The 25,191-nt window shown below is 52.7% G+C and overlaps 3 protein-coding genes across 7 annotated transcripts; 2 read left to right on the top strand and 1 right to left on the bottom strand.

Moving 5' to 3' along the window:
• Nucleotides 1–2,409: 2,409 nt before the first annotated feature.
• On the bottom strand, nucleotides 2,410–8,921 carry UBFD1 (ubiquitin family domain containing 1). 4 transcript variants are annotated; one of them, XR_005957078.1, is made up of 8 exons: nucleotides 8,783–8,921; nucleotides 8,201–8,467; nucleotides 7,924–8,132; nucleotides 6,910–6,975; nucleotides 6,618–6,723; nucleotides 4,000–4,082; nucleotides 2,881–3,029; nucleotides 2,641–2,780 (listed from the first exon to the last, which is right to left on the bottom strand). XR_005957078.1 is itself a non-coding variant. In XM_041490330.1 (7 exons), the coding sequence occupies exons 1-7, from the start codon at nucleotides 8,805–8,807 to the stop codon at nucleotides 2,670–2,672; spliced, it is 867 nt and encodes a 288-aa protein (XP_041346264.1). In that variant the 5' UTR covers nucleotides 8,808–8,921; the 3' UTR covers nucleotides 2,410–2,669. The 4 variants fall into 4 exon arrangements, 3 of the variants coding, with proteins under 3 accessions (XP_041346264.1, XP_041346267.1, XP_041346266.1); XM_041490330.1 differs by lacking the exon at nucleotides 2,881–3,029 and having other exon boundaries at nucleotides 2,410–2,780; XM_041490333.1 differs by lacking the exon at nucleotides 2,641–2,780 and having other exon boundaries at nucleotides 2,887–3,128.
• A 253-nt stretch (nucleotides 8,922–9,174) lies between these two features.
• EARS2 (glutamyl-tRNA synthetase 2, mitochondrial) lies at nucleotides 9,175–14,107 on the top strand. The gene is made up of 9 exons (XM_041490329.1): nucleotides 9,175–9,291; nucleotides 9,701–9,856; nucleotides 10,006–10,195; nucleotides 10,451–10,923; nucleotides 11,633–11,741; nucleotides 12,386–12,539; nucleotides 12,643–12,773; nucleotides 13,022–13,157; nucleotides 13,427–14,107. Exons 1-9 carry the CDS (start codon nucleotides 9,186–9,188, stop codon nucleotides 13,508–13,510), a joined length of 1,539 nt encoding a protein of 512 aa, XP_041346263.1. The 5' UTR covers nucleotides 9,175–9,185; the 3' UTR covers nucleotides 13,511–14,107.
• Nucleotides 14,108–14,156: 49 nt separating this feature from the next.
• On the top strand, nucleotides 14,157–25,160 carry GGA2 (golgi associated, gamma adaptin ear containing, ARF binding protein 2). Of its 2 annotated transcripts, XM_041490326.1 has the most exons (17): nucleotides 14,157–14,313; nucleotides 14,888–14,972; nucleotides 15,796–15,871; nucleotides 16,358–16,456; nucleotides 17,334–17,457; nucleotides 17,938–18,041; nucleotides 18,489–18,569; nucleotides 19,267–19,404; nucleotides 19,517–19,598; nucleotides 20,487–20,606; nucleotides 20,864–21,031; nucleotides 21,254–21,309; nucleotides 21,575–21,726; nucleotides 22,527–22,696; nucleotides 23,603–23,772; nucleotides 24,166–24,276; nucleotides 24,801–25,160. In XM_041490326.1, the coding sequence occupies exons 1-17, from the start codon at nucleotides 14,280–14,282 to the stop codon at nucleotides 24,909–24,911; spliced, it is 1,881 nt and encodes a 626-aa protein (XP_041346260.1). In that variant the 5' UTR covers nucleotides 14,157–14,279; the 3' UTR covers nucleotides 24,912–25,160. The 2 variants fall into 2 exon arrangements, with proteins under 2 accessions (XP_041346260.1, XP_041346261.1); XM_041490327.1 differs by lacking the exon at nucleotides 20,487–20,606.
• The last annotated feature ends 31 nt before the right edge of the window (nucleotides 25,161–25,191 follow it).

Genomic DNA, 25,191 nt, shown 5'->3' on the forward strand with positions numbered 1-25,191 from the left:
TGTGGCACTATCTCACTAAAAAGAGGGTGTTTCTTAATGTAACTGCCTTGGAAAAACTGGTGTATGCCAGAACAGACACAACTCCACATCATTCCCAAAGAGAAAGGATCTTAAAAGCAGCACTGCTAATTTCAACTAGAACACTCATTTCAAAGAGGTCCCAAGAAGCCTGGGATATTGAGCCAACAAACACCAACTAAAGCATTTATAAGTCACTTTCCTGTATTTTAATTCAAATTTTGCACATAGAACAAAAAAATGAGACAATTTCATTTTTCCAATCAAACCCAACCTGCAAGGAAGCACCTAAACAGGATCACATTTTCTTAGTGTGTAGTATTTTCTTCATGTGTAAAATCTGTATGCAGCCAAGGGGTTTGTGCTGAGTCTCCTTTGAGCTGCTGGGCTGTGCCCCTGGCACGGGGTGTGACGCTGCCCTGTGCCCCTGCAGGGTCAGTGCCTGTCCCTGCTCACCCCAGAGTTACTCACCCGGTCCTGCACAGAAGCCCCAGGAGCTGGGGAGGAGCTGGAACTCGGGCACCAGGGCACCACAACTGCTCCTGCCCTCCCCAGGAGCAAGGGGGTGAAGGAACAGGAAAGGAAACAGAACACAAACAGATGCACAGACAGGTCTGAGCACGCTGAGGAACAAATGGGAGCTGATCATCACAGAACCAGCAAGGTGCCAAGTGCCAGTGTGGCCCCAGGTGACAGAAAGAGCCAGTGTCACCCCTCTGCTTTATCCTGTAGTGCCCACACCTTCCACCAGGTAGCAAATTGTTAACTTCAGCCTTAACACCAGGACTGACAACTAGGAGGAAATCACAAGTGTGATGGCTGCGTTTCAACCAGGACATTGCCACCAGGAAAGCCAGGCCAGCTCCTCTCTGCCCCACTGCTCCAGGGGACACAGCTCTCCAGGACACACTGCTGCTGGCTTGTACACAGAAAGGAGATACCCCAAGCTACAAGACTAACAAGCACATCACTAGTTTTAATGCAGGATATGAAACACCTTTGAAACTCATATTGCGTGGCTGCTCAAACAGAAAATACAAACTAAAAGCTGCTATCTAGATGCTGCAGGGAAATATGTGACCTCAACACCTACCAGAAAGCCAATGTGTTTTCCAGTCTCTCAAGTAAAATAAAAGTAAAAAAAAATGCTCATTTGGGAATTTGCACTGCTGTGCTTCAACTGGGCTCTTCCCTCAAGGAGTGGGAAGAGTGGACATGGAACAAGTTCAGATTAGCTGTTTCTGCATGGCTTTGAGCTGCTGGCATGGAGCAGCACTGAGCCCCAGTGCTCAGTGATGCAGAGCAGGGATGTGTGAGCTGCTCCAGTCTGGCTGCACACTGCCACCTGCTCTGGGCTCTGCACCTGTGCAGGGCTGAGGGCTCTGTTCAGAACACCTGAGAGAAATGGCACATGGATGGCTGGCATGACACACAGAGCATCACAGCCCCAGGCACAGCACGTTCCTTCTGACAGAATGAGCTGTGAGGGCTTCTTGTGAACTGGAACAGGAGAAAAGCTGGAAGGTGATTTACGTTTCAAAACTTTACTTGCTGGATGGTCAATCTAAAGCACAATTCACTGAATTCAATCACTACAAATTTTCAAATCCAGCTCACAAAAGACTGCTGCTGTTATTAAGAATCCAAAACAGCATCTGAGCTTCTCTCTTCCTTACTGCCCCCAGCCCAAGCAGGGCAGAAGGTCTCTGTGGTCCCTCCCTTTGGGGGATCTGTGTGCCCCCGCTCCCACCAGGCAGCGTTCGGTGCTTCCATCCATGTCCATGTCACCGTGTCCCCTGCTCACAGCAGCAGCACAAGGGTGCTCCCAGTCCAACAGCTCAGTGTCAACGCAGCAGCTGCAAAACGATCCTGGACTGCAACATGCACGAGCAAGACAATGCTCCCAAAATGCAGCAGCCCAGGGCAGGAGGTGAAGCACTGACTGGGCACGAGAGGGAGCAGCACGCGGTCACCGTGACAAAACATCCCTGCAGAATTCACCTGCTCCAAACACGCTACACAGAACAACCTGGAGCTGCCAGACTCGGGAAAAGGCCAGGAAAAATCCCAAACAAGCAGGGCATCTTTGGGTTCAAACAAAGAATTAGTTCTGCTACCAAGGAGTGGAAGCTGCCCTGGAGGGCATGGGATATGGCTTCACCGACAGCGAGGCTGTGCACTGCTACAGTTAGCTCTGAAAGATCTGCCCTCAAAGTCCCAGTCACACCAAGTCACTAAAGTAAGTCTAATGCTGATAACTGAGAGATTATGAAAATATTTGGTTTTGTTCAAACCATGTAAAAAATCCTCGATAATACATTGTAATATTTTCTTTTTAGAACTAAACTGGAAGATCAACTCTCAGCAGATTTAAGTGTATTACACACAATATTTTGTGAATTAAGATTTATTGATTTCCATTGTATTTGCTTTAAATATGGTTGAAGCTGACTGCAGAAAAGGGATGGTGAAATCTTTAAGTTAAAAGTAAACTAATGGTGAAAGAACATCACCTCTGGCTTCCATCCATGCCTCGTTTAGCATGTTTTAATAATAAGTTCCAGGACTGTCACATCCAGGGATGTTGGAGGCCTCTCCCAGCAGTGTCCTTAGATTTGTGTCATTTTCCTGTGCCAGAGGTGAGCGTGCTTTCAAAAATACTGCCACTTCCCCAGCACCGTGTCTTTGATTGCATCGACATACTGAGTTGGGACCCAATAGACCCAGTAGTAAGATGCTTCTGTTGGGCCCAGCTGAAATGCCTGCAATTAAAAACGACAACATTTACACACGAGAACAAAGAGCTGGTCCCAGTGGACAGGCACAGCTCATCCACTGCCAAACCAGACCAGCCTGTCCCACCTGCTGCTCCCTGCAGCACTCGGGGCATTCCACAGCTCTTTGGTGGGCAATTACAGGAGAGTGCAGAGAGCAAGAGCTGCAGAGCGCGGAGGAAACCGTGAGCTCTTCCCTTTCACAACAGCACAACAGTAACCAGAACTCCTGGACTCCTGGCCAGTTTCAAGAACATGAGGAAATCATTCTGGTAGACAGCCTGAAGCATAACTCAGTCTCTAAAGAAACGTCAGAGCTGAGAAGCCAAACAGGATCTAAACAAGACAATGACCATGTTTTTATAGTCATAGGATTTGATATTTAGACATGATGTCCTATTCTCAACTTCTCTCCTACGCCCAGGAGAGGGGCACCACGGCATGCCAGAGCCTCTGCCCTTGCTGTGGGGTGAGGTTATTGCAACACGTGCTGAAGAGGACCTCTTCTCACACGGGTGATCAAAAAGCAAGTATTTGGACAGAGACTAGAGCAGCACCCTCCTGCAGGCCATGGCTTTAAGGAAATACATTTCCCTTTCCTCCCCCTAAAGAAGGAAACAAACTTCTTATAGAAAAGAAACTTACTTCAACGTCAGAAGTTAGTTACTGTACTTTGAAAAGCAGGATCTTAAAAAAAGCCATGGATTAAAATAAACAGCCAAAATTTCAGTACATTACCACAGTTCTCTTCTGAAATATAACTTTGCTAGAGCCCATGTGAGTTGTTCAGAAAATTACAGGTGTGAAAAGACATTACAGCATCAAATTCTTTTTTTCTTAACCTCCATCAAGGCCTGTTGTTCATATAAATACCCCAGAATCTAGAAATTAAACCAGGTACCAAAAATATCCCTACCATTAAGAAATCATGAGCTATGTTGTGAGCATGTTTACTGGTTTAACACTGTCACAGGCAGAAGGTACAAAATAATACTTAAGCACTTCATGTTTGTGTGAAAACACTCTGGATTTCCACACAGCTGCAGATATTCAGTTTGGACCCAGAATACTGACAGTGTGAAGGAGCCCGTGTGCCCCTCTGCACAAGGCTGGAACCACCACCCAGCCTGCTCTGAGCTGCAGCCTCAGCAGGGTGTGCTGCACGAAGGAATCAGATGGATATGATTAAAGTAGAGCTGTTACTCACCATCATGTGATAATCCTCATGGCCTTCAATAGGTTCACTCACCACATTTTTAATGGACCCCATGGGTAACTTTTCTGTTCTCTCTACATTAAAATTGATCAAAGTATTATTTCTGACATGCGGGGAAGCAGTATTTCATATTCATTTCATACACCACCTCCATTAATGCCAAAATCTCCTCAGGTCAACAGAAAATAGGGAAAGAAACCAGTAAGAGAAACTGAAGCCCCAAAAAGACTACAATGGAATTACATGGCAGAGTAATGTCAGCAACCAGAGGCAATGACAAGAGCCACAAAGGTCCAGGGCAGAGCTTTCCTGTCAACTCTGTCTCACTCCTTTCTGAACACTCAGTTCCAAAGTCCTGCCTTTCCCTTCAAGCATCCAGCACCAGCCAACAATTATCTTCTCTGATACAAGACAGAGAATACCCAAAACACTTTACAAAGGAGAAACTGAACTCTGAGTTCTTGAGATAGATCTATTTAATCTGTGATGCAAAAAACCCCAAACCTACCTACAGAAGGCACACAGGGAGACAAACGCAGTGATATAAGGAAAAATATTCTCTGCCTCTTAACTGAGCTCACTCTGAACTACCTGTTCAGACCTGTGACTTCATTCATGAGGTAAAACCCCATTTTGCCCTTGTTTAGCATCCCCCAAATACATTTCTGCTCTGAGTATCCCAGCAACAGACAAATCCCATGATCCATGCCTCTGTGCAAGTGGCACTGAGCAGCTGGGGAACAGCTGCCTGTGCCAAACTTCAGCCTGCAAACACCTGCACAAGCTCCTGTGAGGCTGCAGGGCTGGGGGTAAAACCAGCTCCAGCTCTCCCGGGCCAGCAGGTGACAAGCTGTGTCCACACCCAGATGTGTTTACTCCAGCCCTTACCTGCTGGCCTCTGCCATGGGTTTCTCAGAGGAGGAAGGAGTTTTTCCCAGTAACAGCCAGCAATTACAGCCATTCCCTAGAGGCAGCAAGCTGCTGCTAATTCGGGGCAGCAGGGAAACAGGTTACAGGAAACACATGACTACAAGAAGAATCAAATTCACAGCTTAAGCAATACCATGTAGAACACCTCAGAAACACTATACTTGAAAACTCATCCGGGGGGTGATGGAAGAGATTAATCACCTAGATACTAAGCATGGATTTAGAACCTGGGATCAGAAATAGAAAAATCTGCCTGCCCAACCTACAGAGTTAAAAACACCCCCAAAGCCTTGCTCCATCACTTTGCCCAGGAGGAAATAATTGCAACTGGCACCAAGAGAGGTTTTAAAGCCAGAAAAAATCTTCACAGTCAAGTCTGTCCTACAACGAAAGGGTCAAAAACTTTTGGGATTTCTGCTACTTTGGACCTACTGTAGCAGCTGGAGGCAGGATAACCACCCAACCAGGCTGCTTTAGTGGGACAGTGAGCAAGCACCTTCATCCCTCTTGCTCATCACTGTACATTGCCCAGCCCAGTCCAGCTGAAGGAGCACAGCTTCCTTGGCAGGTGGGGGGTCCCAGTGTCCCCTTCAGCCCCAGCAACTCAGCACCACACAGCCACTCACTCCCCCTGCCCTGCTGGGACGGGGAGGAGAACTGGGAAAGAAGTAAAAAATGCACGGTTTGAGCTAAGAACAGTTTAATAACTGAAATAAAATAAAATATACTACTACTACTAATGGTAATAATAATAGTAATTAAAAACTGAAGAAAGAAACTCCAGAGAAACCAGTGATGCCCAGCACAGCTGCTCCCCACTGCTGACTGATGTCCAGCCCGTGCCCCTTCAGTGACCAGGCCCTCCCAGCCAACTGCCCCCAGTTTATACTGGACATGATGCTCTGTGGTGGGAAATATTCTTTGGCCAGCTCTGGCCAGTTCCCTGCCATCTCCTTGCATGCCTCCCCACAGGCAGTGTCTGAGACACCAAACAATCCTTGACTGAGAGAAGCACAGCGCAGCAACAACCAAAACATCACTGTTATCAGCAGTGCTCCCACCCCCAATCCAAAACAGCTCCTGGGAGGAAAACTAACTCTATCCCAGCCACAACCAGGACACAGACACCCTCAGCAAGGCACGTCATCCCCAGCTCCTCCTGGCAGCACCCACACTGCACACCGAGCCCTCTGCACAGCACCACGGTTGTGCTTGACTGAGACAAGACACACACATAATTTTGGCTGGAAGGACAGAGTGCCAGAGATGCCAACACTCCCAGTTTCTATCCCAGCTCTGAGCTTTCCTTCCAAGTCCTGGCTAAGCCATTGGGCCCTGTGTACTGCTGGCATCAAATCCATGCTGCTTATGGAGTGCTTTGAGATGTGCCAGAAATGCCCAGTACCATCATTTACACTTGGAGCCAGGAGCAGCACTTTGGACCATGAGTCTGCTGACACCACTGAACTGCAGCTTTTCAGGAACTGATGTGGAGTATCAAGCACTATTCAATGCCCTGGGAGAATGGCACGTGAGGAAAGGAAACAAAGTTTTTGGAAGCGCTGCAATACCAACATCACTCCCTAACCACGGCTTAGTCAGAGGAGAAGCTTTTCTAGGTCACACAGCTCAGTCACAGCCCAACCACCAAGCGCTGACCCCGAGGCTGAGGTGCTCACCTTTTGTACCAATCCACAGCTGGTCCTGCTCGAGTTTGAAGGTCAGTCTGACTTTGCCCCCTGACTTGTTGTACATGCCGGACAGCGGCACCGTGGGCAGCCGCTCCTGCAACGAGACACAGCCAGTCACACCAGGCCTGGCACCAAACACAAGCTCTAAGCTCTTTAAGCATAAGGAAACCCATCCCTCCAGCTTTCTGCTACAGCAACAAACCACTGAACCAGTGGGGAAGGGTCTCAAAGCACAGAGTCTCTTTTGTGACTCTGAGTGCCTCGAGACCTCAGCACGCACCTGCACGCCTTTGACAGACGGCATCACATCGTCGGGTTTTCCTTTGTCCAACACTTTTCTGTGTTGCTACAACACAAAAACAGAAATTAAATTCACAGGAACGTTACCAAGTCTGCGGTGTACTTCCAGCTGTCCCCTGATCACATCCCAATGGCTCTGAGACAGCTGAGGGCTGTCCACAGGCACTGCTCACACGGGCATCCGTGACCTTCAAACCTCAGTGTGCACCTTCCAAGACACCCTCAAGAAACATCAAAATGAGTGGAATCCAAGATAACGCCAAGGATTACAGCCTTCTCAAATATGCACACAGAAAATCCAGAGTGTTACACCCAGTGAATGGCAGAAATTCTCCACGTGTGGCAGTGCACCGAGCCAGCAGGGATCAGAGCACAGGTAACTTTCAAATCCACACTCACAGCTTGTACCTGGCTGAGCACCTCTGAGAAATGAGTGTGAACTGTGACAAATCACAGGAAAACATCAGCATGCTTCATGCAGGCACTACTTAATTTTAACCAAGTTTATTTTGAGGAAGGTACAGGGCTGGTAACACCTTGAGCTGGCAATCCCCCAGCAGCCATCAAACCAGCCCCATGCACTGTGCTACAAGAGGTGAGAGGAGAATCCAACACCCACAGCCCTGTCAGGGGAGGGAACTGCTTTCTTGGTGTTTGCTTTGACCAGTGTTTGGAGATTCAATTCTTTTGTGCCAATAAAAATTAGTTAGGTTTGAGACAGACTTAATCTGGGTTGTGTTTGCACTAACATCCATCAAATGTTTCCATTTTTGGACCAAAACGCTTGGCTGTGCCTGGCACCACAAGCAGTGTCTTGCAAAGCCCCAGTCCCTGCTGGACTAATCAGTTCTGTGCTACTCCCCTGCCCAGAGTCCCTGCAATGCTGAGCTGCCAGCAATGAACCCCCAGGCTGATCTGAGGGGGAACAGGACCCACAAGCACCTGCAGAAGACCCACGCAAATCCGACCCAGCCATTATTGAGACACTCATTACCTTTTGTCTGCAAAGCGGCTCCTTTTTGTTTTCCTCAGCCTTGACCTCCTGCTGAGCAGCTTCTTTGGGTGTATTTACTGCTAGCACATCGTTGATGGTAGAGCCCACGACCATTATTTTGGCTCCATTTGTGACTTTGATCTCCCGCAGGGTTTTCTCCTCGGGCAGCAGTCCCTTGAACATCACCTTCTGCATGGCCGGCGGGAGGCCTAGAGGCAAGCACAGCACAGGTTAGGAGCGGCGGGGAGGGGGCGCGGGGGGCGGCGGCCGCACACACCTGTGAGCGAGTGGATCTTCTGCTTCAGCTCGGCCCCCGTGCTGTCCAGGCAGAACTTCACGTCGTACTTGTTCTTGTTCCAGATCACCTTCAGCTCCACCAGCTCCCTGCCGCTCTCCTCGCCGCCGCCGTTGCTGACGGACGCCCGCGGGGGCTCCCGCCGCTCCTCGCCCTCCGGGGACCTCCCCGCGGCCGGCGAGCCGCCCCCTCCGCCGCAGCCCAGCGGCAGCTCCTGCGCCTCCGCCTCCATGCCCGGCTCCTCGGCACCTGCGGGGAGCGGACAGGAAGATCCGGGCCCACGGGAGGCTGCCCCGGCCCGGCCCCGCTGCAGCCCCGGAGCGCCGCCCGCAGCGCGTCCGGGGCCGGCTCCCCGCGCCGCCGCCTCCCGGCCCGGCACCGCGGGCTCTCAGCACCGCGGGCTCCCGGCACCGCGGGCTCCCGGCACCGCCATGTCCCGATACCGCGGGCTCCCGGCACCGCCAGGTCCCGGCACCGCGGGCTCTCAGCACCGCGGGCTCCCGGCACCGCGGGCTCCCGGCACCGCCATGTCCCGACACCGCGGGCTCCCGGCCGCGCTCGTACCATCAGCGGCGGCGGCGGCGGCCATGATGATTGTGTACAATCCGCCGCGGGGCACGCCGGGAAACGCTGCCGCCGCCGCTGCTGGGCCGCGCCGGCTCCCGTAGTCGCCCCCGCCCGCCTCTCAGCGTGGGGGCGGCGGAGTCCCCCAGATCGCGGCCCCGCAGCACCGGCCGCGTCGCGCCGGGAGGCGGGACGGAAGCCGGACCCTCAGCTCGGCGCTCCGGGCACCGGAACTCCCCCACGCTGCCGGGCCCGTGGCGGCGGCCGCGGTCCCCTGGCGCGACCGGACGAAGCGGGTGGCGGCGCCTTTAAGGGAAGCCCCGCCCCCGGCGGCGGAGCGCGCGTGGATTGGCTGCCGCGGCCGGGCGGAAACGGCGCCGCGGCCACGTGGGCGCGTGGCGGGATGGCGCGAGCTCTGCGCGGGCTGCGCTGCGCGGCGGCACCGGGACCGGGATCAGCACCGGCCCCGGGATCGGGACCGCGGGTCCGGTTCGGGCCCAGCCCCACAGGTAACCGACCCCTCGGCAGCCCCGCCCCTGCCCACCCCGGGGCTGCGCTGCGCCGGGGCGGGGCTTTGGGTTGGAAAACATAAATTCTGGCTCCGGAGGGGCCCGTGGGCTGCCGGCTGCCCCGAGGGCTCCCGCCGGGGCTGCGGGGCTCGCCCTCCCGGCGTGTCCCGGTGCCTCCCGGCCGTGCGCCGCCTTGTCAGGCGCTGCCGCTCCCTCCAGGGACTGTCGGGCGGCCATCCATGAGTTGCGTCCGGAGGCACTGCCCGGAGCTGGGGGTGCTCCGGGGTGCCGCTCCCGCCCCGGTGCCGCTGCCGGCGCAGGCAGCGTCCAGCGCCCTTCCAGCTCACATTTAGAACTCTTCCCTGGCTCTCCTTTGAGACCGCCTCCTCTAATTTCCCCACGATTCCAGGTTTTCTGCATTTAGGTGGCCTTAGGACAGCTTTGTACAATTATATCTTTGCCAAAAAACACCAAGGGACCTTTATTCTAAGAGTGGAGGATACAGATCAGAATCGAGTGGTGCCTGGAGCTGCAGAAGGAATAGAAGATATGTTGGACTGGGCAGGTATTTAGAAACATCTTTCATTTTTCACATATTGAAACCTCACCTTTGCTGTAAAGGCTGAGTGCACTCAGCTGGAGGGCGGCTCTGGCTGCCCGTGGTGGGCTGTTTGGGCAGCCCGGCTGCTCACCGCTGCCGTGCCGCTGTTGCAGGCATTCCCCCGGACGAGAGCCCCGGGCGGGGCGGCCCCGCCGGGCCCTACGTGCAGTCGCGGCGGCTGGAGCTGTACGGGCGGGCGGGCGCGGCGCTGCTGGCCAGCGGGGCCGCCTACCGCTGCTTCTGCAGCCCGCAGCGCCTGCAGCTGCTCCGCAGGGACGCGCTGCGCAGCCAGCACACCCCCCGGTACGTGTCCCTGTCCCTGTGTCCTGTCACCGTGTCCCTGTCCCCGTGTCCCCGGCTCACAGCCCCGCAGCGCTGCTGGCGCTGTCCCCGTGCCCGCAGGGGGAAGGTGTGTCACCCTGCCGAGATGAGCTGTTGGACTGGATGTGCAGTGGGAGGGTTGCAGCTGAAATTCGGGCATCTGCTTAGAGTTTTGGGAATGTAGAAGCGTGGTGGTGCTGGGCTGTGTTGGGCAGGAAGCCTGTGCTCTCCCCCCAGCTATGACAACCGCTGTCGGCACCTGACGCCCGCGGAGGTGGCGCAGAAGCTGTCCCAGGGCCTGGACTGCGTCATCCGCTTCCGCCTGGAGAAGGGCGTGGAGCCCTTCCAGGACCTGGTCTACGGCTGGAACAAGCACGAGGTGGCCGAGGTGGAAGGTGACCCCGTGATTCTCAAGGGGGACGGGTTCCCCACGTACCACCTGGCCAACGTGGTCGACGACCACTACATGGGCATCACCCACGTCCTGCGCGGCACCGAGTGGCTGGCTTCCACCTCCAAGCACCTGCTCCTCTACAAGGCCTTTGGCTGGGAGCCCCCTCGCTTTGGCCACCTGCCGCTGCTGCTGAACAAGGACGGGGGCAAGCTGTCCAAGAGGCAGGGGGACATCTTCCTGGAGCGCTTTGCTCGGGAGGGCTTCCTGCCGGAGGCTCTGCTGGACATCGTCACCAACTGCGGCTCGGGGTTCGCAGGTAGCACCACGGGCTCCTGCCTGCCAGGTCAGCCCATGCTGACTTCGTGGCATGGCCTGGGCTTATTTTAATAGCTGAGAACTTTGTTGGGGTTTGAAGGGCAGTCAGTCACTGAGGTGCCACCAGGCCTTCTGCAGAGCTCCTGTGGAAGGAGCTGGGATGGTGGGTCTTCCTGCCTTTAAAATTGAATCAGGTGCTTAATGGGTTCTCCCTTGGGAAAACCCTCACTTCAAGGCTGAGAAACTCTGTGAAGTCTTGGGAAAACTTGCATTCTGTGATTAGTAATTGCAGTGTTGTCTGACACCTGTGCCACTTTAACCTGACAGACCACAAGGAGTTGAGTCAATGTCTCCTTTTGTGGCTCTTGCTGTGTGGGGATCACAAATTAACTTGTGTTCCGAGAGCTCTGCTAGGGAATGAAATCTTGCTTGGGCAGTGCTCACTCCTGGCTGAGAGTGACTTCTGTCAGGCGTTCCCTGAGGAAGGCGACGGAGCCAAGCAGAACATCCCATTCCCAGTGCCTCTCCAGCACAGCAGGCTCCTGGGGAGGGGGCAGCATGGCAGCGTGTGCCTGCTGGGGGACATCCCTGCTGCTGCTGGCACTGCACAGGAGGCTGTCCTGTGTCACCTCTGCTCAGCGTGCTGCCAGCCCGGCCCCGTGCCCGAGGGGAGCACAGAGCCCAGGGATTCCCTTTGCCTTGTGTTGCAGAGAAGCAGATGGGGAGGACTCTGGAGGAGCTGATCTCCCAGTTTGATGTAGGCAGAATTACAACCCATTCTGCTCTCCTGGACCTTGAAGCGCTCCCAGAATTCAACAGGTAAAAAAATAGTGGTAGCTTTAAAATGTAGTAAGCACCGTGTCAGTGAGAATTTATTTCTAGCACTTGGCTTTGCCTGGAGGTTTTGTTTGTTGGATCAAGCACGGTCCTGGTGCAGCAGCTGTTGGGCTCTGCTAAGAGGAAGCATAAGTTTCTGCTCACACAGTTCCTGCCTCCTCTCCCATTCTGTGCTTGGACACTGGGGTTGGCAGCACTGAAAGTCTAGGCAGAGGGTGGCTGTAGCTGGGAGGATCTCAAGTGTTACGTTTATAACCTAAGAAAATAAGATCTAAAAAGAGTTAACACTTCCAGAAGGTTCTTCTGCAAGTACACTTGTGCTGCTAAGAGTGGCCTCATCATCTGTGGGCACCAGAGCTAAATGCTTCTTTGTAGAGTGTCTGACTCTGGTTTAGTGCTGCTTTTGGAACACTTCCACAGTTTTAGCTCAGTTGGTCAGAGCATGGTGCTGAGAATGCCAAAGTTGTGGGTTCAGTCCCCAGATGGGCTATTCCCTTAAGAGTTGGACTTGATGATCCTTGTGGGTCTCTTCCAACTCAGAATATTCTGTGATTTCTGTGAAACGTGGTTGGGCTGATCCAAGGTAACCCAGAGCAATCCAAGAGCAGGTCTTTCCTCTGCTGCAGGATTCACCTCACCCGTCACATTGAGAACCCAGGGCTGCGCCAGAAGCTCGTCAGGGAGCTGCAGGGGCTGGTGGAGCTCGTCTATGGGGATCAGCAAGTGGATCCAGATGTTCTGGAAAATGAATATGTGGAGCGAGTCCTTCTGCTGAGAAAAGTATGAGTGGCAGCAGAGCACTGTGCCACCGTCCTCCAAGCTGAGGGATTGCTTCCTCCACAGCACAGCCCTCTGCCTTGCCAGCTTTGCTTTCTTCCCCCAGGGTCACATAAGCCTCCTGAAGAATCTGGTGTCGAGTGATTACTCTTACCTGTGGGTCAGGCCCTCGGTGTCCCGGCAGCAGCTACAAGCAATTTCTGCAGAAGTAGATGAAATAGGAAAACTGGTCTTAGGGTAAGTGTAGTGAGTAGTGGCAGCAATGGCTCCTCATCTCTGAAAACTGCAATCTCAAACAATCAGAATTACTGCTTGTTCTGTGGTTTTCCAGGTCTGTGGCATAATTTTGTAGTTTGAACTTGTTCTTTTGAATGAGCTCTGCTGCTGGTGAGCAGAGGGGCACCCTGGCACAGGGTGGGGGTGAGAGGTAGGAACCCTGTGGTTTTTCATTTCCCCAGAGTGTAAGGACACCTTCTTTCCCAAAGGCTCATGACAAGACCAGCAGCTGCCTTGACTGTGGAGGAGTTGAACAAAGAGCTGAGAAGTGTCCAGAAGCAAACCAGAGAGACCAAGTACAGCAGCATGATGCAGCTCCTGCGCTTGGCGCTCAGCGGGCGGCAGGTAAAAAGAACAGTTCTGAGATTATCGCAATGTGCTTTCACAGAGCTCAAACCCAGGTTTTACAAAAGTTCTTCAAAGCCTAGTCCTGGCTCAGCTCTGGTGCTAATCCTCCCGGTCCCTCTGACCCGTTTGCCTTCAGGAGGAGAAAGCCCAAGGCTCTGTTTGAGCTGCTGCTGCCCCCGCAGTGTGGCAGCGGTTGTTTCAGTCCGCGGTGCACAGACTCGTGCTGGGGTTCAGTTCCTGTGCTCAGTGACTCGCTCTGTTTGCAGCACGGCCCGAGCGTGGCGGAGATGATGGTGACTCTGGGAGCTGAGGAGGCGTGTGGCCGCATACACAGAGCCCTGTCCAGCTGACAGGGACGCCGCTGACCTGCCGGGCCGCGCACTCGGATGGCGCAGGTGGCACCTGTGCGATCGGCTCTGATCAGACGAGCTGGGCTTCGGGCCAGGCAGGTGTCTGGGCTGCTCCCACGTCTGTAGGAGCCCGCACTGGGCACAAGCCACTTCGTTTGGGAGAGGAACCAAGTCCAGATTCAACTCCGTCCTGCTGTCGCCTCGTGAAGGAGCCTGCTTTGCAGGGTGGGAGAAAAAGACACATCAGCATTTAAATTCAAACCATGTGGACAGAAAGTAACTGAACTTCTGAAAGCAACAGATCAGATTCTTTTTGGAAAGGGCCTTGCAGTCAGGGTACCTACAGCTACACAACACGGTTCCCCAATAAATACAGTGGGGGTGTTTTTATATTTATATATATATGTATATTATAGCTGTTGCCCTGTTGGCTGCTCTGGGTCCTACCAGGCTGAGTGAGCTGCTCAGAGGGGGGTTTCCTGTGTACTGAGTCATGCACGTGGTTCTGCTAAAAATACCCCTGATCAGGAGATTGGGCTGTTTTACCCTCTTTTGTCGGATGCCCTTTTAATTATTAAATCAACGTGGTGACATGGATTCCGCTCTCGGGGTTGCTGTGCAGGCGGTGAGGGGAGGAGCCCGGGGGTTGTGCTGAGCCCACGCCCAGGGCAGCACTTCCCCGGCAGCAGCAGCAGCAGCAGCACTGCTCCCCAGCAGCGCGGGGGGCTCGGGGGCTGGAGCCCTTCCTGGCGGGCACAGGGACGGAGCCATGGCTGGCAGCGGGCAGCTGGAGCGCTGCCTCAGTGAGTGGGGCTGGGGCTGGGGGTCGGGGCTGGCTTGGCTGCTGGCTCTGCTGCCTCTCCCAACCTGGCTGGGCACTGGAGCAGCTTCACCTCGCTGGGGAAGGGGCTGCTGTCCCCACGGAGCCCTTGTGGAGCGATGTGGGTGCTGCCTTGCTGCATCTGGCTTCTTCCCATCTGTCCTGCCCCAAAGCTGGCTGAGTGACAGGCTGGGGAGTGGATAGAGCCAAAAAATACTTTTTTTCCTTAATTTAGCTGTGCTAAAGTGTAAACTGCCTGTGTTGCAGGACAGTGGTCCTAGGAGAGCTGCCTGTAAATGGTTTTTAAGTTTCTCCTGCTAAAAGCAACATCTGCCACTGTCAGGCTGTGCTTGACTTTAAGTGTGTGCTTGGGACTATAATTTTAGGCAGACTTTAGTAACAGCTGTTTCCTGCTCGTCCTGGATCTCTCCTTTCTGCTACAGAAAGCTCTGGAGCAGCGGCTCCAGCGAGGTCGGAGCTGCTTCCTGCTCGGAGCGCTCGCTCACACTGAGGCTGGCCTTTCCATCTTCCTCTCTTGTTTTTCTCCCTCTGTTAAGATGAGGCCACTGACCCGAGTGTCTCTGAGGAAAACTGGGAATGCATCCAGCGGTTCTGTGACCAGGTGAACGCTGACACGGAGGGGTAAGGCACACACAGAGCCCTTTGTGTTGCCAGGCTGTGTCTGGCTCAGCTCCCCTCGTGGCTCTGTGGGGACAGCCTGGGGCTGTGGTGTGGGGAGCTGAGGGGGCTCGCTGGGCTCCACTGCTCCTGGAAGCAGAAATGAGACAGAAATAGGAGTTGGAAAGAGGCGTGTGCCAGTGTGATGGAGGGTGATGTCAGGGAATGGGCTCTGACATCAACTGCTGGAGCCCACCAAGAGCAGGTCCTGCTGGCCATGCCTTAGGAGTCTGGCCAAGGATTCCTGCTCTGGGGTCCTGCAGGGGAGCCCCGAGGCAGCTCAGCCTCAGCTTGTCCTTCCAGACAGGTGGAGGATCTCTGCTGAGATTTCCTCACCTTCCAGCTGGCAGTCTGGGCTCTGTGGGAAGTAGCAGGGACTAATTAAGCTAATGACCTGTCAAACCTTAGTGATCATCTGTGTGTTTAGAGCAGACCGAGTTCAGAGCTCATAGTCTGGCACCCAGCACGTGCCCAGGAGCTGGCACAGGCTGCCCTGGCTGTCACTGAAGCTCCTGCAGCTGCAGAGCCAGCTCTGGTGGTGCCTGCCCGGGGACACCCCCAGCCTGTCCCTGCTGCTCCCTCCCAAAGGACAGCCCCAGGGCAGGGCTGGAGGGCAGTGCTGGGGTCACCCCCGTGTGTGTGCAGTGTCCCTGGCCAGCACTGTGCCCGAGGATGGCTGTCTGTCCTGCTGTGAACCCAGCAGCCGCTCTTCTGTGCAGACCCAGCCCAGCAGCATTTGTTTTCCTGGGAACTCGTGCATGGTGTGACTTGCTTTGCTCTTCCCCAGCCCGTGGTTTGCGCTGAGGCTGCTGGCACACAAAATCCAGTCCCCTCAGGAGGGGGAAGCTCTGCGTGCTCTCACAGTGAGTACTTCCATCAGCACACAAAGTAGTCACTGGCAAACAGCTGGCAGGCAGAGAGCAGAGCAGACAGGGTAGCTCTCTCTTCCCTTTCTCTGAGATGTCAATGTCTTTTTCTCTGGGATGCGTCTCCATTTAACTTTCCCTTGCACAAGGAATGCAGGAACTGCTTCTGCTCCTCCCCACGCTGCTCTGCTGGGGTGTTTTGTTGGTCTGCAGCTCTGGCTGTGTGAGCTGTGTCCCACCACCAAGGCAATAGCTCAGAAGTTGGTAGTGATGGGTAGAACAGAGCAGGTGGCCTTAAATGTGCTGCCTAGGAAAGCTGGATGAAGGAATAAAACCTGTTCTTGCTGCGTGGCTTTCTCAGTATCTTGTGTTGGTGAACGCAGTGTCAGAAAGTTCTTAGATTTAGTAATAGTGACAAAGTTTTTGAAAGCTCCTCAAGCCTTGTGTTTTCAGTTCCTGCTGGTAGCATTTTGTTTTCTGCAGGTGCTGGAGACCTGTGTGAACAACTGTGGTGACAGATTTCACAGTGAAATGGCGAAATTCAGGTTTCTGAATGAGCTGATTAAAGTGCTTTCCCCAAAGGTAGGTTACAGGGTGTTGGGATAAGAAATGCAGCTCTGCTTTATCAGAGGCAGTGGGATCTTCTGGCTGTGCTCCTCTTCGTGGGGTGGGCCTGGGCCTGCCTGGAGCACCCTCTGAGCATCACACACATCGATTTCCCTTTCTGGTGGCTCCTGCACACATTTACCACTGGTGCACGTTTCATTTTCCATTGCATCAGCCTGAGGGCAGAGCTGCAAAAAGCTGATTTCAAAGAAATGCTCAACTGAAGAACAAAACTCCTTGTCTCAGGCTTGATAACAGAATTTCAGTGAAGCCACAGACTCCAAAGCACATATCACTGAAGACAATTCTGTTTACTGCTCTGAGAGGACAGGTATCACTGAATCAGTTCGAAATGCCTGGCCTTGGGGAGGTTTGTGTTTTTATAATAAAAGGAGTGGTTATAGGCAATAATGAGAGAAGTTGGAGAAAGCACCCAGATGCTGATAAGAGACAATAATGTTTGTTTCTGGTTTTGTTCAGTTTTCCTGTGCCTGGGGCTGGCTGAGGCCAGTGCAGTGACTGCATTGCAGCAGTTAAGGGGAGTGTTTAAAGTCAAGCACAGAATGTTTTCACTAAAATATCATACTTTGGGTTTTGGGTTCAATAACTGATCAGAGAAGTTTGAAGTGGTTTGATTGTTGTAGAATGTGTGTGTGATTCTCATACACTCCAAAGCAGTTCTTGTGTTTCCTAACCCCAGGATACAAATTGACAGCGCTGTGAATAAACTCACAGGAATCCCTTTTACCCTTGGTGTCTGCACAAAAATGCCTTGGGGCTGGATCCGTGGGCCAGATCTGGCACCAATTCTTGGGTTTGAGCTTTTTGTCTTTCTTTACTGTCTTGTTTTCAGTACTATGGAATTTGGTCTTCAGAAAAAGTCAAGTCGAGGGTCACAGAAGTGATATTCAGTTGGACAGTCTGGTTTCCTCAGGAAGTCAAAATCCAGGATGCTTATCAGATGCTGAAGAAACAAGGTTCAGTTCTGTTATTTCAGTTTCCTTTTTAGCCTCCCAAGCCCACGATTTCCCCCACAGATATCTGCCCCCCTCAGCTTGTGACTCAGCTTTTTCATGACCTGCTGTGTGTAAGGAAAAGGGACAAAGGTCCCAGGCTGGTTGGGCTCTGAAGGATGCCTGGAACTGTTTAAAGGGATTTTCCAAAGAACAGCCTTCCTGAGCCACAGCTCAGACCAGTCTGGAGGCCTCTGCTCACACAGTGGGCAGGGAAGAAGCACAGGACAGGCTCAGAAGTGATCTTTGCCCTGGAATATCTCCCAGGGTTGTGAGAGATGAGTTCAGAGGGATCCCGGGATGGATTTTTTCATCCACTCAATTATATTTAGTAGTCCTCAGTGGTATTTTAATCCAGAAATCTGGGCAAAACCTCATGCACTGCTGAGCATCGAGGTTTCAGCAGCTTGGGCATCACTGAACGACTACTGTTACCTGTTCCAGGGATTGTAAAAGAAGATCCCAAACTGCCAGAAGACAAAATTTTACCTCCCCCTTCTCCAAGACCTCAGAATTCTATTTTTGACACAGATGAAGAGAAGTCCAAGGTAAACCTTAGAGTCTTCATGCCCCACCCTCTGTTTTGTACTGATGAGAAAAGAGGCTCAGTAATATTTTGGGAGCTTCTGCTGTTTCAGAAAATCTCAGAATAATGCTGATTCCTCCTGCAGTGCAGCAGCTAGAGAACTCTCTGAAGCTCGTCAGAAATATTTCCTTAGTAAAAAGTGAAACTTTTTTACAGAATAACATCAGTTTCCTTGAAATCTCCCCAAGGGAGGGCTTCTCCAGGTTTCACAGCCGTTCTGTAGAGCCAGAGTTCCTAATCCTGAGCAGCCAGTGTGTGCAGGCAGCCACGTAACCTGGATTAGACTGTGGGACAGGAGCTGACATCTCTCCAGGGTTGTGGGGCTGTTGTGCAGCAGGTGTCTGTGGCTGTGAGGTGTGCCCAGAGCCCAGAGGCTGCTGCTCACTGCTGCCCATCTCTGCCCCGACAGGAGCTGGCCAGGCTCCTGAAGAGCAGCCACCCCGAGGACCTGCAGGCAGCCAACCGCCTGATCCAGAGCGTGGTGAAAGAGGTGGGAACTCCAGGAGGAGCCTCTGCAGCCAGGGAGGGTGGGAGGGAACCTGGCCATCCCGTTTGGACAGGAGAGCCTCTACTGCAGCCCCAGAGAAGGGGCCGTGTTCAGTCTTTCCAAATTATTCTGAGATTACAGCATGAGATCATTTTGTTTTGTTGCCCTAAAATGTGCCGTTGCCAGGAAGAGGGAATTTGTGAATGTGCATACAGCAGGACACTTCTGTGTCAGTGGCACCTTGGCAGTAGTGCTGCAGTAGTGGTTGGAAATTTCCAAAAATAAACTCAGTTCCCTGATGGAAAGAAGTCACTGCTGTACAGAACTGCCTCTTTCCTGCATGCAGTGTGTGTGCACGTCCGGCCTGTCTGTTTGCATGTTCCGTCTGAAGGAGCATCCCACTTCTCTGCTCACAGAGGAGATTTGGTTTAACAAAGCCCTGTGGTTGTTTGGACTGTGTCATTCTGTGTGGCAGAAGGCACCAACTCCCAGCTCAGATTTTGAGGTCACCCTCGTGCCTGTGGTGAGATGTATTCCATATTGCACAGCACAGAGCCAGGGTGCCCTGATGGGGCAGCTGGGGGCTTGTTCTCACCCGTGCTGCTTTGTGCCTTCTCTACCTGCAATAAAATATGAATAGGTGTGACCCTGAGTGCTCCAGCCAAGTCATCATCTACCTTTCTTTCATTTTTCATCGCAGGAGCAAGAGAAGACAGCTCAGGTGTCCCGCAGAGTGAACACCATCAGTGAGGTTTCTGAGAATGTCAAACGTATGGATGAGTTACTGCAGAGCTACAGGAGAGGTGAATTATCCCCAGCTGAGCAGGAGACCCTGCAGGTAAATGCTCTTTTTCCTGCATAAATGCTCTTTTCCCTGCCTCTCCCAGAGGTGTGCAGGTGATGGCAGAGGCGTGGGTGGGGGTCTGAGCAGTGGAACCTCTCCTCCCCAGGCTGTGTGGCAGCGCTGTGAGAAGCTCAGGCCGCTGCTCTTCCGCCTGGCCAGCGAGGCAGTGGCTGACGAGGAGGCTCTAGGTAAGAGCCAGCACTGTCCTTGTGGCTCTGGGCAGCTGGGACAGGGCTGTGCCCAGCCCTGCGAGGGGACTGCCCGGGTGCTTGGCACCCTGTGGGCAAAGCTCTCTGCTCACCATGAAACCATGCCCAGGGCAAGTGGCACTTGGTCTCCTCCTGCTCATCTCTGAGGAAGCTGTTCATTTCCACTTGGAGCTCAAAGTTAAACAGTGACTCTCTTTCTTCAGCTGAGGTGGTTTTCTGAGGTTTTTTCTCTGATGTTCAGAGAACTGAAGCCTTTTGAGGCCTTTTCTCTCCAGAGACTGAAGTATAAACGCAGAAAGAGGAATATATTTTGAATTTTTAGGTGTAATACCAAGGAAGGTGTCCTGGCTTCAGCTAGGGTAGAGTTAATTTGGTAAAAGCAGAACCTTTGAACTCCACAATTGGCATTTCATTCCAAGGTCCATACACCTTGAAAATGTGACTGCAGCAGTGGTTGCTGAACACACATCCTAAAGAGCAACCCCGGGAGCTCAACTGCACCTCCCTCCTTCCTTTCATACTGTGGGTGCCATGGCTCTTCAGCTGGGCAGTGCTGGATTACAGACTGAGGTGCACAGGGAAAACTTGTGGAGAAAAAGACAGTGCAGAAGAGATGGCAGGAATTAGGAACACTTTAGAGATGGGATAGGATTTCAAAGGGATCTTGATAAATGAGAGAGGCCTGGAATCAGCAGCTGTGTGTGCAAAATGGAATGAAAGGTGAGTGAGGAGCTGAGGGCAGCCTGCTCTGCTGGCTTTTGCTCCTGAGCTGCACTGTCCCTTCCTCACGGGCATTTTGGGGAGCGCTGTGGAACTGAGCTGACCTTCCTGCTGGAACTTGAGTTTTTATCTGCTCTGGTTTCCCAGCTGAGATCCTGCAGGCCAGTGACGAGCTCTCGCGGGCGCTGGGGCAGTACAGGCAGCTTGTGGCCAGCCAGGAGGCCGGGGATGGAGCAGGTTCAGCTGCCAGCTCTGCCCGTGCACCAGGTGAGAAGCCCCCACAGCATTCCATGGCAGCTCTGCCCTGCGTGCCAGCTGGGAGCAGGGTTTGGCAGGGAAGCGCTCCTCAGGGAGCCAACGTGGAGAAAGTGCTGGAACAGGAAAAATATTATGTAACCATCATTTTCTCTTGCCTATAGTTGACAGAAAATATCCCCAAGTTCTCTGCCTTCGGGCACAGCTGTAGCCCTGGATGTGCCATCCTCTGCAGAGGTTCCTGGCTAACCCTGTCTCTGTTCCCCAAGCGTGCCGAGCAGCCCCGCGGCGCAGCAAGAGCTACACCCTGATCGACTTCTCCGAGCTGGAGGCCACGGCCCAGGGCCCCCCAGAGCCCTCTGCAGACACAGCCTCAGCCCCCTGCCACGGCAGCACAGCCTCCAGCTGCCTGCTCCAGGAGGAGCTGCAGTCCTTAGGTCTGTAGGTGCACTCAGTGTCACCCTCGTTACTGGGGTTTGTGCTCTTCAGTAAAGAGGGGAGAACTTTGACTTTGCTGTCAGTCCCAAGAGGAAGCAGAACCTTCCAGATGGAAGTTTTCAGGGATGCAGTGTCTCCAGTGGGGTTAGACAGCAAAGGAAGCAGCTGTGGAAATCATCTGTTTTCTGTAAATTATCTGTGGCATTTGGTGTCTTTCTTAGGTCTCAGCAGCTCCCCTGTCACACAGAAACCACCCCCTGATTTTGGCCTAGCAGAGGTGAGTGATGCTCAGGTACTTTGCAATCTGTAAGGAATAAAGGACAAAAATCAGAGATGATTCCTGGTCTGCCCTTCCCTGGCAGCCTTTTGGTGTACCACTCTGTTCTGAAGGGAGACTGGAATCCTTGTGCTCTCAGTTTGCAACCAAATGACTCGTGTATTTCTGCTTTGGGTAGTGGTGTTTGATAAACAGACTTCTCAGTGCAACAGGCTTATTTTTGCTGATATGATACAGCATGAGCCTGAAGGGCCTTGTTTTCCAGCCTGCTGTACACAATGGATTTAGGGAAGGTGTAAGTGCTGTTCAAACCCTGGGACCACAGGAGGGCTGGGAAGACAGCTGTGCAGGGAAAAGTGAATTCCAGAGCCTGGCTGAGCAGCTCTCTCCACCATTCAGGACCAAGACATTCTCTTTGTAAGTAAACTCTTCATAATAGAGTCAGATTTTGGGGCTGAGGAATTCTTTTACAGCAGGGAGATTTAAGAAAACCTTTCAGCTACCTCTGGTTAGTGATGGCAAGTGATCCATGCACACATTGGCTCTTTCCTGCAGTTCTGCACTGGTTAATTGCAGTTAATTGCACACCAGGACCTTCCAAGGGTCAGAAATTCGGGGAGACAAATCCCATTGGTTGATAACAAGATGATATTGAGCTAAAAGAACAAAAACCTTATGGTCAGGCCCTTTTATAATAACCTGTCACTCAAAAGATACTTTCCTCAGCTTTCTCCAGACTGTGACAAGGTAGTTTCCAGACATTCAGTGGAAGCTTGGAACAGTTCACAAATCAAATTCATCTCCACAGATCTTCAGAGCAGGAGACTATTACAATACGCTTATACAGTCTGCCATAATACAAGAAACTTTACTAAGATTTTCAGCTTCCTGTGATTCTTTGAGCTGGAATTTACTTTGATCTGCCTGACTAGGGCTCCAGAGAAGCTGTGCACAGGGATGGCAGACTTCCAAATCCCTAAACCTAAGTTTTACCATAGTAACAGAACCAAAATCTGCCTTAATGAATTTTGAAACAGCAAGATCTTCCATAGATGATAGAGTTTTAGAATTCCTCAAGGACTCAGAGTGTAAGTCTGTAGTTTCTTTGTAACTAAAGGGGATGAGGGATTGGGGATACAGACAGACACAGCAGAAGACAGTATATTCCCTGTAGAATCCCCAATTAATGCAAGCTTTCTGCATGCTTTTCTTTCCAGGGATTTATCACCAATGAAATTGCCCTTCCCAGATGTTCCAAGTAACTCAGTGGCAGATCCTCCACTCCTCAGTCCAGGCTATGATCTGAAACCTGCTGTCTCTTTGCATCCAGCTTCCTGTGATGCTTCTCTAGAAAACCTTTTTGTGCCTTTAGTTTCAGTTACACCAAGTAAGTACAATTCTGTGCCCCAGCTCTGCTTACTAGAGCTCTTCCATGAGTTTGCAGGACAGGAAGCCAAAGTAGCTTCATGCTCTCTGGATTGCTGGAGACAAGTAATGACTGTTCTGTGATGGGCTTAATGTACCTGAGAATTTGAGTAGGTGCTAGGGATCATGGCATGACAGTGTCCTCATCCTCATTGCTCAGGAGTTTTCTACCCTGGCTGATCTTTGTAATGTGCTTCTAAACCCTGTCCTTTGCACCTTCAGTCAAGCTTCAAACAGTTGTTCTACTAAAATTCCTAAAGATCACTTTTGAGTGGGAGTTGCCCCACTTCCTAAAGCAGGAAGCTTTTCATTCCACCCTGCTTTTTGGTTTCACACTGTATGGCCCAGCTCTGCAGCTCCTTCCCAGAGCATTTCCTGGGAATGTCACCCTGGGGTCTCAGCCCGGGGCCACAGAGCCTTGGCTCTCACTGCTGCTGGAAGAGGACAGGTGCACAGACATCCTGATCTGCCTTCAGACTCAAGTGAAGGTCTCAGCAGATTGTGGAAGGGCTGGATGCTGATAGTCAGGTGTGAATTTGTGGATGGTAAGGAGCCAAATCTTGTGTGTGCTCGGAAAGGCACTTTGCTTTTCCCACCATGTCTCTGTTGGATCCACACCTCACTTCTCTCAAGGACTGCTGAAACCTGAGCTGCTAAATCCCAAATGCAGACATTCAGATTCCTGTCTCTGCCTTAGAGGCAGATGTAAATCAGGGGCTGTGTGCCACTTGGTCTGTGGGTTTGCCAAAGGAAGTGAAAGTTCGTCTGCATTTTCCTTTTTGCTATTCCTCATCCCCTCTTTCCTGTTCACCCTCAGATGGGAGAGGAATCCAGGCTTTGATTCTGGTTCTCGATTTGTCTCTGGCAGGCACTATCTGCCCACTCACTGTGTATGACAGGAATGGTTTCAAGGCCATGCTCCACTTCTCCAGAGACCCGGCTCCCGGCCGACCAGACGTGCTGGTGATGGTCCTGTCCATGCTGAGCACCTCAGCACACCCCGTTAGGGACATAGCGTTCCAGGCTGCAGTCCCAAAGGTGAGAAGCCTGTGGCAAATAGCAGAGAAGTTCAGAAATGTCCTGAGAAGAAGGTTCACCACTTTTTACTGAGCATTTGCCTTGCTCATGGGAAATGGTGTGGCTCCCCGTCTCTGCACGGAGAACTGTTGTACAGTGGTGCCTTTTTCTCAGTGTCCATGGCCTTGCTAGGGCCAGAGGGCTCCAGAGCTGCTGCTTCAGCCTCCTGGGCTCCTGCTCCCTGTGCACGTGTAGCATAGAACTGGCTGTTTAGGAATATCTGCCTTCAGTTGCAGGCTGTGCTTTTCACTGAATGAAGAGTCTGGCTGATGTCTCTTTAACCAGCTCCATGGCTCAGTGAGGCTCACAGCCCTTCCCCGGCATGGGCTAACAAGTGTTTGTTTTCTCTTTCAGACCATGCAAATAAAACTACAACCAGCCTCTGGTTGTGAGCTGCCAGCCTTCAGCCCTCTCCTCCCGCCCGCAGTGCTCTCCCAGGTGCTGCTGCTCGCCAACCCACACAAGGTGCTGCTGCTGGGCACTGGGAGTGTTTGTGTGAAAGAGGGGGAGACTGTGTAGTGGAGAGGCAGGGCAGTCAGGACTGTGCTGGGAAGGTGTTTTTTCTGCTCAAAGGGCTTTCCAGAGCTACAGTCCAAAGGACTGTGTGGGCAGTTGCTGCAGGAGCCGCACAACTGCGGACTGTCTGCACACAGAGACAGCTGCAGGCACCCAGGGCAGGTGCTGGCAGCTGATGGAACACAGGGGTGCCCATGGCACAAGCCATGGGTGGCAGATCTTTTGCACCGGTGGATAGTTATGAGACCCAAGATCAGTGCAAGGAACTCTGAGTAGGCCAGGCCTGGATTGCCAACATGCCCATGGCTGGCGTGCACAGGTCTTCCAGTTGCTCTTGTCTATCTTAGGAAGATCCAGGGTTTTCTTCTGTGCAGAGCTTCTGCAAGGCTGCCGTTTCCCCTTTCAGAGGGGACTCACTGCATAAGGCCAGGGGTTTATAATCACGGTGTGCCCTCTCTTCCTTTCTCTCCCAGGATCCCATCCGCCTGCGGTACAAACTGACGTTCACGCAGGGCGGGCAGCCCTGCCGTGAGGTGGGAGAGGTGACTGGCTTTCCAGAAGCAGAGCTCTGGGGCAGGAGCTGAAGTCCAGCTGGCTCGGACGCTGCTGTGTTCTGGGGAGCGACTGGGGCCCAGCAGTGCTCCTCGAGGGCACCTTTCCTGGGGATCTGCCGCCTCCTTCTCCTTTGGTGCCCGGCAGGAGGAGCGTGGACTGGCTGCTTCTGGCACAGCCTTTCCTGTAGCTGAGCCTGCTTTCCAGGAGCCTGCTGGAGAGCACTGCAGCTTCTGCCATGCACACCTTCCCTGCTGCTTCTGGGCCATCTCCCCTTTACTTTTCAATTAAAAAAAAAAAAAAAACAACAAA

The sequence above is a fragment of the Pyrgilauda ruficollis genome, unplaced genomic scaffold (assembly GCF_017590135.1).
Source record: "Pyrgilauda ruficollis isolate IOZ18807 unplaced genomic scaffold, ASM1759013v1 scaffold122, whole genome shotgun sequence".
Lineage (NCBI taxonomy): Eukaryota > Metazoa > Chordata > Aves > Passeriformes > Passeridae > Pyrgilauda > Pyrgilauda ruficollis.